Genomic DNA, 13,504 nt, shown 5'->3' with positions numbered 1-13,504 from the left:
GTATAACAAACTGCTTCCAGGTTTGGTATTAACATTTGGGTTTTATCAGGTTAGAAGGGAAAAGGCTGTGTGTAGTCCCAGAAGATGAGGGAAATGGATTTGGAATTCCAATAGTGGTTAAGAGAATGCAGATTCTTAACTTTTGCTGCCAAGGTTAGAATCCCAGCTCTGCATTGTATCATCCTAGGCATAAGTACTTAATCTCCGTCTATAAAATATACTTACCTCATATGGCTATTGTGATAATTAAGAAGAGATAGTAAAGGACTTGGCACAGATCTCACATAAAGTAAACATTCATAATTATTATTACTATAGATTGAAAGCCTATTGAAAACCACAGAGAAATTAACAATACTGAATATAAGGGTTAGCAAAAGGATAGATAAGCCATTTTTTAACACTAGCTTACAGACCCTTGACCAACTGAACTGGTCTCAGCAATCAAATGCACTCTTGTCAGGGCAAACTAGTCATGATACTGGATCAAAATGGACTTTAGCATCCATATAAGGTACATGCAAGGATCCAGAGGGTAGGCATTCTGGTGTATGGTGAGAAAATAGCTGCCAGTGAAGCCCAAAGCTAGTGATCAGATCTTCAGGGGGAGAAAGAAACCAGACAACTGTCCCCAAGATAGTCACATATCTTTGCTAGCTCTTGGAGGGAAGAAAGGGAAAGATGGAACGGGTAGGAAAAGAGAGAATTAAAGTCAGAACTGAACTGAGATGTCATAGTTCTTTTTTGTTCAGCATAGTACAACTGATCTTTAAAGCTCAAGGAGGAATAAAGGAAGAAGGAATAATAAAGCTCTATGTTTCATATCCTGTCCAATCTGCCTCTACTCTATATTCCTTTCTTTAAAAGCTCACAAGACAGAACAAAGGTTGAATTCTGAAGCATATTATTTAAATGAGTATCCTTACCAAGCACGCATTTCTCGCCTTTTACAAAAGCTAAGTTTTATTTATGTAAAATTTTCCTAAGTGAGATATTTGTTTGTTATTGTAAAGTTGTACTTTTCTAAAACTTGCTGGTCTTAAGTTCATTTTCTCCCAACTCTAGATGCTTTTTAAAAGTTAAGCCATTTGCAAAATCAAAAAAAAAAAAAAAATCTATACTAGTAGTGAATGGGACTCTTTAGAAAATGAAAGAAATATATTATGGCACCATAATAGAATTTTTAATATCTAGAACTAGATTTCTTTTGATATTAGACTGTACCACCTAATTTTTTAAAGTTTATATGAATTCTTACAAAATAAATTACTCAAATCTCTTGAATTACCTATGTAGAGATATAAAAACTATATTGAGCCGGGCGAGGTGGCTCGCGCCTGTAATCCTAGCTCTTTGGGAGGCCGAGGCGGGCGGATTGCTCGAGGTCAGGAGTTCGAAACCAGCCTGAGCAAGAGTGAGACCCCGTCTCTACTATAAATAGAAAGAAATTAATTGGCCAACTAATATATATAGAAAAAATTAGCCGGGCATGGTGGTGCATGCCTGTAGTCCCAGCTACTCGGGAGGCTGAGGCAGAAGGATGGCTTGAGCCCAGGAATTTGAGGTTGCTGTGAGCTAGGCTGACGCCACGGCACTCACTCTAGCCTGGGCAACAAAGCAAGACTCTGTCTCAAAAAAAAAAAAAAAAGTATATTAGGAGTAGGTACACAACTGAATCCATGGAATTTTAAAAATCCTTTTGATATAACATAGTTTGCCTTCAGAATTGGAATAGTATATCAGAGTAATTCTGAGAACAGTTTAGATTGATTTACATTTATATCAATTTTTAAAATGAAAGAGAAAAACCAATTTTATTTAAAATTATTTCACTGATTAGTACCTTCTCACAAACACTCCCCCAGAAGACATCTTTTTTTTCACTCTCCTCTTCTCTTTGCTTGACTCGCAAGAAGAGCTGTCTTCCTATACACAAAGGAAAAGAGAGTTAAATACAATTTTAATGCTAGCACACATTTTCATCTTTCTACAATGTCCCTTCAAAAGAAAAAAAATTAACCATGCTCATATTTTTAACTCTGATTAAATTTCTTTTAGGATTTTGTGTAAATGAATTCCCTAATCTGAAGTACAGTGCATCATATTGTGCTGAATCATAAGACTGGGAGGCACCTTAAGAAATCATTCAGTCTTATCTCTACCTAATATATCCACAAACACTAGCATTTAACATGTTGCTAACTGAAATACAGAAAGTATTATTAATAGTATGTTATCTTCAGGATTCTTTGTAAGTCCCATAGTGCTAAGAATCACATTTCCTGGTTTCTCCATTCCCTCTTTCATGTTTAGACATCTCTACTGCTCTAGTCTTTCTTTCCACTTTGCCCTCTCCCCCACTGCTTCTGTGTATTTCTCATGCATCTTGGTATTCTCATGACCCAGCACAGAAGAATCAAATGCCAGAGGAAGGAACAAGGAAGGGCTAAGAACACAGTGGATGCCCCCTATATGTTAATCATATTTGAGTAATTCTTCTAGTCAAAAATGCTCTGGACTTACAACAGATCTGAATGCAGAAGCTCCAAGAACAGGACAAAGCATGTGTCCATGGAGGCCTAGAGTTAGTTCTCCAAGATGTTCCTGCCCATACCTTTGCTAATGAGCCCAGTTAGTTGAACCCATAGTAGTGTGTGAGCATGGAATTAAACTGACATTATCCAACACTACCTGGAAAATCAGAACCACACATCTGTTCTCTCCCCTTCCTTTGGTTAGAAGCTTGAAAATGGAATAGAGAAAATGCTAGCCCTCCCCTATAGCAGCCAGTCTTATGTGGACATAGAATAATACAGATGGTCTCTTACCAGCTAGTCTGAAGAGTAATAACAAACCTTTGATAAGGACTTAGCATATGACACCTCTGTACTTCATACTATACATACAAAACAAGGTAAAGTAGGTAGCATTACCAACATTTTATAGACAAGGGAATAGAAGTCAAAGAAGTTAAACAACTTCCTGCAAGGTCACAAAACTAATTAAATGGCAGGATTCAAATCTAGATTTTTGTCTGACTTCAAAGTTCATGTTCACTCAATCATTCAGTTCCTACAACTGCCCTATATATTATTTTAGATTACAAAAAGGAATAAGATCTCCTACTCAGTAGTCCGCAGTAGAGTAGCAGAAAAGAAAGTGCTCAAATCACCCTCCCTTTTCCTGGTTTCAAGTACCCCTCAAGATTATTAGGACTGGACGCAAAGATATCCATGAAAGAAAAACACTGAGGGCCAGGCATGGTGGTTCACACCTGTAATCCTAGCACTCTGGGAGACCGAGGTAGGAGGATTGGTTGAGCTCAGGAGTTCAAGACCTGAGCGAGAACAAGACCCCATCTCTACTAAAAATAGAGAAATTAGCCAAGTGTCATGGTGAGCACCTGAAGTCCCAACTACTTGGGAGGCAGAGGCAGAAGGCTCAAGGATCACTTAAGCCTAGGAATTTGAGGTTGCAGTGAGTTATGATAATGCCACTGTACTCTACCTGGGTGACAGAGCAAGATGCTGTCTCATGCACAGGGAGAATAAATAAAAATTTTTAAAATTACAAAAAAAAAGAAAGAAAAAAGAAAAAAACTCTCAAACCCTGAAAAAAACAAAAACAACACTGAGGTGGGTCATGATTTTATCCTCATCTATTATAACTAGATGGAACTAGAGAAAGAACATAGAAAATGCAAGGGAAAAGATTTAGCTACTTGTCAGATATAATCAATTTTCTAGTGCTTTAATAGAGTTATAAGACTTCCAGAAATAATAATATATTTCTTTACTTTTCACATAATGCTAACTTATTGCAGGTTTTAAGGATTCCAAATATTCTATAAATAATGGTTAAATACCAAAGCCTCTACTAACACCAAACTTGTTTTATCAAACTAAGTCTTACCATACAACAAGTTCTAACGAAAATATGTGTTTGGTATTCAATAGGCCTCACGTAAGTGCTCGTTGAAGGTTAAAAAATTTCAAATTCCAAAAGTTCTGTATTTGGAGAACATCTTTCACCAGGATTACTTATTTCCTCATCATACAGTAGCCAGAAATATATTTATCCCTAATAGGTGTGTTCTCCTAAACTCAGGAAAAGAGACCTATATTTTGAGATACTGAATATGTGAATCATGGTGCTTAGGGACTGAAGGCAATTCTAAATGTAAATGTAAATGCAATCTATTACTAGAATAAAATTAGACAAAAATCTCTGTATATATTTTTAAAATGTATATATTTAAAATATAACCAGTGTATTTTGCCCTGAAAGAATTTACAGGCTTATTGAAGAGATTAATGATTCTACACATGAAACTATTGACAGAATTTATGGATCTACAAATTATTGCTTGGGTATATGGAATTCTTATTTTTTTTAAAAAGTCCATGCACTCTGAGAAGTTCTAGACCTCATATGAAACTAAAAGGAGAAAATTCCTGTAACCCCAGAACTCTAGGAGGCTGAGGCAGGAGGATCGCTTGAAGCCAGGAGTTCGAGACCAGCTTGGACAACATAGCAAAACTTCATCTCTTCAAAAATTTTAAAAATTAGCTGGGTGCAGTGGTGCGCACTTGTATATAGTCCCAGCTACTCAAAACGCTGAGGCAGGAGTACTACTTGAACCCAGGAATTTGGGCCTGCAGTGGGCTCAAACTGTACTACTGCACTCCAGCTTGGGGGACAAAGCTTGGGGGACAAAGCCTGTCTCAAAAATGAGGAAGGAATTTTTGGAGAAAATTCCAAATTCTTACTTAGCAGGACAAACTCTTCCTAACAGTGTCAAAACAAAAAATAAAATAAAATAAAAGAAAGAGACTGTAATCAAAGAAAAAGAGAAAGAGACAGAAATCACACACAAACTTCTAGAATTTCCCCACACTAAGAGCTAGACCTGCATAAGCTCACTTAAGCCCTCAAATTGCTCCAAGGACTATTGTATGCTCACAGGCTAGGACCTGAGTGCTCAGAGAGAAGCCCAGCAGAGACCATATCAATGTCCAATCCAGTTCCAAATACTTGTAGGTAGAAAATAAGGTAATCATAGAATATTACCAGTTCCAGGTCAACCATTCTTGATTAGCGAATATTGCTCAAAGCTTTACACCAATGACTTCCTGAATAATATGTGTTCGGAAGAAAGAAGGTATGAGTTCAGTGCTACATAAATCTCTCTGTGGACAGACATCTCTGCCAAAGCTATTATAGTGCCCATGTAATTTAAATTTTTTAATAAACATTTTTATTTAATTATACATACCAAAGATCACAAAGAAAGATGTATAGCTCAGTGAATTTTTATGAAGTGTGACCACAACTATGATCAAGAGTTGAACATTACCAGCATCCCAGAAGCCTCCATTTGCCCCCTCCCAGGCGCTACTGACTTGATTTATTTTGCCTATTTGGACAACAGGAAATCTTACAGCCTGTATTCTTTTGTATTATCTTCTTTTGCTCAGCATTGTGAAATTCGTTCATTTCAGTATAGTAGCAATTCATACATTTTCATTACTGTATAATATTCCAGTGTATGAATACAGCAAAATCTATTTATTGATTCTTACTGTTGATGGGATTTTTGGATTATTTCTAATTTGGGGAATATTTACAATAATGCTTATATGAACACTCTTGTATATGTCTTTTGGTGTTCACTGTGCACACAAAGAGACATGTACTAAATTCCACTAGGAATTAATGAGTCCTAGGTATGTGTAAGTTCAGCTTTAATAGATACTGCCAAATAATCTTCAAAAGTGATTTACACTTCCACCAGTGGTATATAATAGTTCTAGTCTCTCAACATCCTCACCAATACTTGGTAATGTCTGTTTTGTTTTAATTTTTGCCATTCTGGTGGGTATCCATTAGTATCTTCTTTGGGTTTTAATTTACATTTCTGATAATTTTTGAGGACATTTTCATGTGTTTGTTAGCCATTTGGATATCTTTTTTAATGAAATGCCTATTCAAGTCTTGTCCAGTTTTTTACTGGATTGTCTTTTTCATATTGACTTAAGTTCTTTATACATTCTAGATATGACTTCTTTCTCAGATGGGAGAAAGAGATATGGGAAGGATATACATTTTTTCCTATACTTAGGCATGCCTTTTCAAATCCATTGATGTTAGCTTTTAATGAATTCCAGCCTATCCATTTTTGTCCTACTCCAAGGGCACAAAGATGTCCTAACATGTTACTTTGTCACCTCAACTTCAAATTTAAAACACATCTTGAAATATGTTTGAACTTATAGTGTATAATCCCAATATAAGTAACATTTTAACAAAATTACTATCAATTTTACATTTAAATATTTGTAAGTAAATTAACAATTGAAGAACTATCATCAAAAATTTTGAAAGATGTTTTGTTTTTTTTTTTTGAGACAGAGTCTCACTCTGTTGCCTGGGTTAGAGTGCCGTGGCGTCAACCTAGCTCACAGCAACCTCAAACTCCTGGGCTCAAGCAATCCTTCTGCCTCAGCCTCCTGAGTAGCTGGGACTACAGGCATGCGCTACCATGCCCGGCTAATTTTTTTTCTATATGTTTTTAGTTGGCCAATTAATTTCTTTCTATTTATAGTAGAAACGGAGGTCTCACTCTTGCTCAGGCTAGTCTTGAACTCCTGACCTTGAGCGATCCTCCCATGTTGGCTTCCCAAAGAGCTAGGATTACAGGCGTGAGCCACCATGCTTGGCCCAAAGATGAATTTTTTTAAATAAATTTTCCTCCAGTAAGAAAAGGAGGTTGAGGGGCTAAAAATGTCAGTAACAAAGTTAAAAGCATGGACTTCAGGCTAGTTAGGTTGAAATCATGGCTACCCATCTGACAAGCTGTATAACTTCACAAATTGATTATATTATCTGAGAGTTGGTTTCTTCATTTGTAAAATGAAGATAACACCTGCTGAATACTAAGCCCAACATACAACAAGTACTCAATGCCTGTTGTCGACAATGACCAAGATGTTATTATTAAGGTAAGTTAGATGATCTCATGAAACTTAAATTTTTGGTACTGTGAGCAAAGTAAGTACCCAATCAAGCCTTAACACAAATGATGAGAAGCCCTCAGAGAAGTACAAAAAGCTTAGTGGAAGGAGAAGTCACATATAATCAGAAGGATTAGGAAAGGAGTGACAAATGAGGATTTTGAGAGGCAGAGTCGATGGACAAAATGAACAAAGGCTTGATGAGAAAGTGTGCAATAACTTCAGAAAACACAAGCTATGGCCAGTGGTGGTGGCCATTCCTATAATCCCAGTGCTTTGGGAGGCTGAGACAAGGAAGATCACTTGACCCCAGGAATTTGAGGTTGTGGTGAGCTATGATGATGCCACTGCACTGTAGCCTGGGCAATAGAGACCCTCCCAGGGAGGGAGGGAGGGAGGGAAGGAAGGAAGGGAGGGACAGAGAAGGGGAGAGAGGGAGAAGGAGAAGAGGGAGGAAAGGGAAAGGGGGAAGGGAAGGGGGAAGGAAGGGGAGGGGGAGGGGAGGGGAGGGGGAGGGGGAGGGGGAGGGGAGGGGGAGGGGAGGGGAGGGGAGGGGAGGGGAGGGGAGGGGAGGGGAGGGGAGGGGAGGGGAGGGGAGGGGAGGGGAGGGGAGGAGAGGAGAGGAGAGGAGAGGAGAGGAGAGGAGAGGAGAGGAGAGGAGAGGAGAGGAGAGGAGAGGAGAGGAGAGGAGAGGAGAGGAGAGGAGAGGAGAGGAGGAGAGAAAAAATACAGGCTACCTGTAGAATAGACAAAAAATAAAGCTAGTAGGTAGGTTACAACTGAATGTAAAACTGAAGAATTAATACTTAATTCAGGCAAAGAAGATTTTTCAATCCAAAGAGTGACAAAAAAAATCAAGCTGACTATATGCAATGAGTCAAATGGATTTGGATAAGGAAAGACTAGATACTGAACTTCTATCACAGTAGTTCAGTTAAAAAGATATAGAAACCTAAACAGGAGAAGCAGTGAAAGTAGACACTATGTTCTTATCTATGGGATGAGCCCCCTTCTGTATGGGCTAAGGGAGAAAGCAAGGCTACTTGTGACTTTAAGAGTCCAAAACCAGGTAGTTGAGAAAATGATGCCATTCATTTAAATGCAAAGATGGCAGGTCTTTTTTTTTTTGAGACAGAGTCTTACTTTGTTGCTCAGGCTAGATTGAGTGCCATGGCAACAGCCTAGCTCACAGCAACCTCAAACTCCTGGGCTCAAGCAATCCTTTTCTTCCTCAGCCTCCCAAGTAGCTGGGACTACAGGCATGCACCACCATGTCCGGCTAATTTTTTTCTATATATATATTAGTTGGCCAATTAATTTCTTTCTATTTATAGTAGAGACAGGGGTCTCACTCTTGCTCCTGGTCCGAACTCCTGACCTCGAGCAATCCGCCTGCCTCGGCCTCCCAGAGTGCTAGGATTACAGGCATGAGCCACCGTGCCCAGCCTAGATGGCAGGTCTTGATGTTGAGTTTGGTTCTAGACATTTTTAAAATTAGGCACTACTAGGAATTTCAGGTGGAAATATCCAGCTGACTGTGAGAAATACAGGTGGGGATGCCTGATGGGACATAGTGCTAAAGTATGAATTTGACAGTCATTTACCAGAAGTATTAGAGAAATATGATCTGGAGGCAGAGATTCTGAGTTTGTTCCTGCTTCACATTAGCTGTGAAATTCTCTCAAAGTCTCTGAGTTTCAACTTCCTTACATTTGATCCCCCCTTATTTGGGGATCAAAAAAAAAATCATTTCTACCTCCTCATAGTGTTGATGTAGACTAAGATGAGATAATATCTGAAAGTACTATAAAAACAGTTGTTCTGTTATTTAAAAAAAACCCATTAAAGTGCTTTATATATATCAAACTATCCTAAAAAACTATTTTAAGAATTTTTTTCCTAAATAAAAATTATACTATTACAAATTCCTTAAAGGTACAATTCTATGCAATCATAGATCCCAACCAGAAGGTGGCAGGAGAGATTTAGTCACAGCTTCTTGAGAAATCCATATAAATGAATCCTGAAGTTCATTTTATTTATACTTACATATAATTAGACTTCAAAATGAACTCTTCTTATTCTTAGATGCAAGAGGCTCTACCCATTTATTTATCCACTGATCATGTCTATTCACCTCTAATATCGAAAATGAAAAAAAGAAAGGGAGAAAATAATACAGTGAACACTACTATATAGTGAATGCCTCTGTGTGCCAGAAACTGCAACTCAGGATTTCTGCACAATATTTCATTTAACATCAATACAATCCCATAAGGTTAAGGTAATTAATAGCCCTCATTTTAAAGTGAGGAAATGGTGACTCAAGCTTTGGCAAAAGAGAAAATAAGCAATGCCAGAGTTGTACCTGCCATGAGGGGTCAGTGACATTTGCCTATTTTCAGAAATTGAGCATAACCTAAAGCCAGATTGCAAAAACCAATGGGCCCAGAGTACAGAGACCTTGAGTTGGCTCTCCTGAAAGCCTATATGTTGGTAGTGTGAGGTTTTAGGGAAGCTAGACTGTGGAGTATAAAGTCATACCCAACCTGAGAACAGACAAAGAAAACAGAATTTTTAAATAACTACAAAAAAAAAATTATAAGCAATCAGTTTGTAATGACTCAAAAGATAGAATGCAGCTTGGGTGATCCCAAAAGATTGTCTGACCTAGGCAGCTAAAGAACAACTGACGTTCCTACCTTTGAGGAGACTGGGAGTCACAGAGTCCCTGCCACAAGGTAGAGAGGTAACAGATTTGAGTGTCAATGGTAGCTTAAGAATGATTCTGTGTCCTCTAGCCCTCTAGCCAATACCACATGACAACACAGCTGGCCTCCCTGATACTACAGTTTCCCTGGGGGCTAAAGATGCTATAAGAAGAGCATTGCAAGAATGAAGAGAATAGATTAATTGTTATAGTTAATTAAAATCCCTTGGAAAATCAAGCACTGGTAAGACATCAAAATCTAGAGAAACTGAGGAAGTATTTGTATTCATATATATATATATATGGAAATACACATATGTGTTTGTAGATAAATAGAATTTTCTCTAATTCGAGATGTACCAAACTAGCTTCCTCGGGAGGGTGGAACTTGGTGTAAGGAGGAACACCTATCCTGTTTTCAACATTTTACAACAAGCACATATATTATTTTAATATTTTTAAAGTGGTAATTAAAAATATTCCCACTAATATTTTTGCTAATGGTTAGTTTTTGCAAAATAAACAGAAGCCAGGAAGTTTTTATGATTATCTGAGATGACAGAGTTCTGAAATAGAATTCATTCATCCATGATGACTGAAGGAAAATCTTCCCTATGGAAAGAAAATATGAAATGTACCTGAATCCCTACACTATGTCACAAACAGCTGTCCACAAGGACTGAATCATGGCCCTCTTCACTCACAGAAGAGAATAAGTGTCAAAGTTTCCCCAGTGTACTTCCTGCCTGTTCTACTGAGACTAGATAACATGAAATACAAGCATCACTTAGGGTTTCTTGCTGACACTTTTACTCTTTTTTCTATACTCCACCTGCTTTTCTGTACTTGTTCTTTGTATGTTTCTCATGTTTATTCTTTGCTCCCTTCTACATATTTGTCCTTTTTGCCAACTCTAAACATTTTTCTATTTTCTAAGCCTATATTCTGAATTCCAAATTCGTAATTCCTGCTATGAAAAGAGCAATGGCAATGGGGTCAAAAGACTAGAGACTGAATAGTGATCCCATCATTACTAGCTGTGTGAATTTAGACAAGTCACTTAACCTCTCTCAGCCTTGGTTTCCTCATATGTTAAATGGGGTCAGGTCGGCCGGGCACGGTGGCTCATGCCTGTAATCCTAGCACTCTGGAAGGCCGAGGCAGGCGGATTGCTTGAGGCCAGGAGTTTGAAACCAGCCTTAGCAAAAGCGAGACCCCAGATCCGTATCTACTATAAATAGAAAGAAATTAATTAATTGGCCAACTAATATATATAGAAAAAATTAGCCGGGCATGGTGGCACATGCCTGTAGTCCCAGCTACTTGGGAGGGTGAGGTAGCAGGATTGCTTGAGCCCAGGAGTTTGAGGTTGCTGTGAGCTAGGCTGACACCACAGCACTCACTCTAGTCTGGACAACAAAGCGAGACTGTCTAAAAAAAAAAAAAAATGGGGTCAGGTCAAAGGACATACAATAAGAAAACATGCAAAAGAACTTTATAAAGGTAAAGTGTTGCACAAACATTATTTCTTTACTCTGAGTAAAAGGATGCTATGACAACTTCTATGCTGGCTTTTCTCCTTTCAAAGCTATTCTTTGGAGAAGCTGAAGCTTTCCAAAATGGATTCTATTCAAAGCACTTTATCTTGGTTATTTATAATATTAACTATACACATTCCCCAGCTATCTTAGAATTCTTTTTTTTAAGTTTCATCTAAGCTTTACTTGCTAGTGGCTATTACCAATAAAAAATGATGATGCTGTTCAAATCATTGAGAAAGTCTTCATCCTCTGATTTTTGGTTCTTCAGGGTGTTTGCTTGCATGGATAGTTACTGAATTTGGTGTTTGTGTGGAGGGATGATCGCTAAAGATTTCTATTTGGCCATCTTATTCTGCTCTCTCCTTGCTGCCTTAGAATTCTTATTGATTACTCTGCTTATAAAAATATTTTCTCCTGCCGGGCGCGGTGGCTCACGCCTGTAATCCTAGCTCTCTGGGAGGCCGAGGCGGGCGGATTGCTTGAGGTCAGGAGTTCGAAACCAGCCTGAGCAAGAGCGAGACCCTGCCTCTACTATAAATAGAAAGAAATTAATTGGCCAAATAATGTATATAGAAAAAATTAGCCAGGCATGGTGGCGCATGCCTGTAGTCCCAGCCACTTGGGAGGCTGAGGCAGAAGGATTGCTTGAGCCCAGGAGTTTGAGGTTGCTGTGAGTTAGGCTGACGCCACGGCACTCATTCTAGCCTGGGCAACAAAGCGAGACTCTGTCTCAAAAAAAAAAAAAAAAAAAAATTTTTTTTCCTTATATGGTACAATAATAACACTGCACACTTATGAACTAGGCTGCTGTTCTAACATATATATATATATATATATATATATATATATATATATATACATACACATATATATATATATGGATACATATGGATATGTGTATATATACAGTCATATAGTTACATATATAGTTTATACACACACACACATATATATTCCTTTAATCCTGACATCAGCTCTAGAAGTATAATTTATTAATATTATCTCCAGTTTACAATTGAGGCAAAAAGAGTTTAAATGATTTGCCCAAATCAAAAAGGTTGTAGCCAGGATTCTAACCCAAACAGCCCCAGCAGCCGAAAGCTTGTACTTTTAACCACTCTTATATACTATTTCTCAAGAAAACTAAATGTGTTAAGAAGGACACCAACCATAGCTGTAAAGTTGGGGCCATGAATTCTTTCCAGAGTTTCCCTGAGTTGATCCACTTCTGCTCGATATTCATCCAGCTGACATTCTAATTTTTCTCTACGTAGTCGTTCATACTCCAGCTGGCTCTGCAGTTCTTTGATGGTCCTATCAAAAAAGTTTTTTTTCAGTCAATCTCCAACATCAACTAACAATTATTTGGCAGTACTGGAAAGCATCTATGCATTGTATTTAAGGCAAATAAAACAAAGAAAACCTTTATTCAACAAATATGTACTGGGGGTCTACTATGAACCAGCATCAATCTATGCACTGGGGATATGGCAGTGAACAAAAGACCAAAATCTGCTGTCCTGGACCTTACCCTAGATGTAGAGGAAGACAGACAGTAAAGAAAATAAGTAAGTAGGCCAGGCATGGTGGCTCACCCCTGTAATCCTAGCAATCTGGGAGGCTGAGGCAGGTGGATCACTCAAGGTCAGGAGTTTGAAACCAGCCTGAGCAAGAGCAAGACCCCGTCTCTACTATAAATAGAAAGAAATTAATTGGCCAACTAATATATATATATATAAAATAAGCCGGGCATGGTGGCCCATGCCTGTAGTCTCAGCTCAGGAGGCTGAGGCAGAAGGATTGCTTGAGCCCAGGAATTTGAGGTTGCTGTTAGCTAGGTTGACGCCACGGCACTCACTCTAGCCTGGGCAACAAAGCGAGACTCTGTCTCAAAAAAAAAAAAAAAAAGAAAGAAAATAAATAAGTAAAATATATGGTATGTTGGATATGTGCTAAGGGAGAAAAAGAAATAAAACAGGAAAGAATAATATAAAATGTGGAGGAAAGAGTTAATATAGTGGCTAGGTAAGAGAAGGGGGCTGCTGAGCAAAGTCCTAAAGGAATAAGAGAGATAATCATGTAGACATCAGGGGAAGAACTTTATAGACAGGGGACAAATGCAAAGGCCCTAAGACAGAAGTATGCTTGCTGAAGCACAAGAAAACCAAAGGCCAATGTGCTAGAGTAGTTTAAAGAATAAAAAGCAAAGTAGTGTATGTCAGAGAAATAAATGAGAGTCA

The 13,504-nt window shown here is 38.2% G+C and overlaps 1 protein-coding gene across 1 annotated transcript in view; it reads right to left on the bottom strand.

The window, feature by feature from the left end:
* Positions 1 to 1,836: 1,836 nt before the first annotated feature.
* Positions 1,837 to 13,504, bottom strand: part of ANKRD42 (ankyrin repeat domain 42) — a 53,909-nt gene continuing 42,241 nt past the window's right edge. Inside the window, exons 12-13 of the mRNA XM_076001402.1 lie at positions 12,434 to 12,578; positions 1,837 to 1,926 (exon numbers count right to left, since the gene is read on the bottom strand). Coding sequence (XP_075857517.1) covers positions 1,837 to 1,926; positions 12,434 to 12,578 — 235 coding nt within the window. The remainder of the gene's footprint in view (positions 1,927 to 12,433; positions 12,579 to 13,504) is intronic.

The sequence above is a fragment of the Microcebus murinus genome, chromosome 4 (genome assembly GCF_040939455.1).
Source record: "Microcebus murinus isolate Inina chromosome 4, M.murinus_Inina_mat1.0, whole genome shotgun sequence".
NCBI classification, from domain to species: Eukaryota; Metazoa; Chordata; class Mammalia; order Primates; family Cheirogaleidae; genus Microcebus; species Microcebus murinus.
Note: the sequence above shows the minus strand (reverse complement) of the source record. Positions and strands in the feature narration are given on the sequence as shown.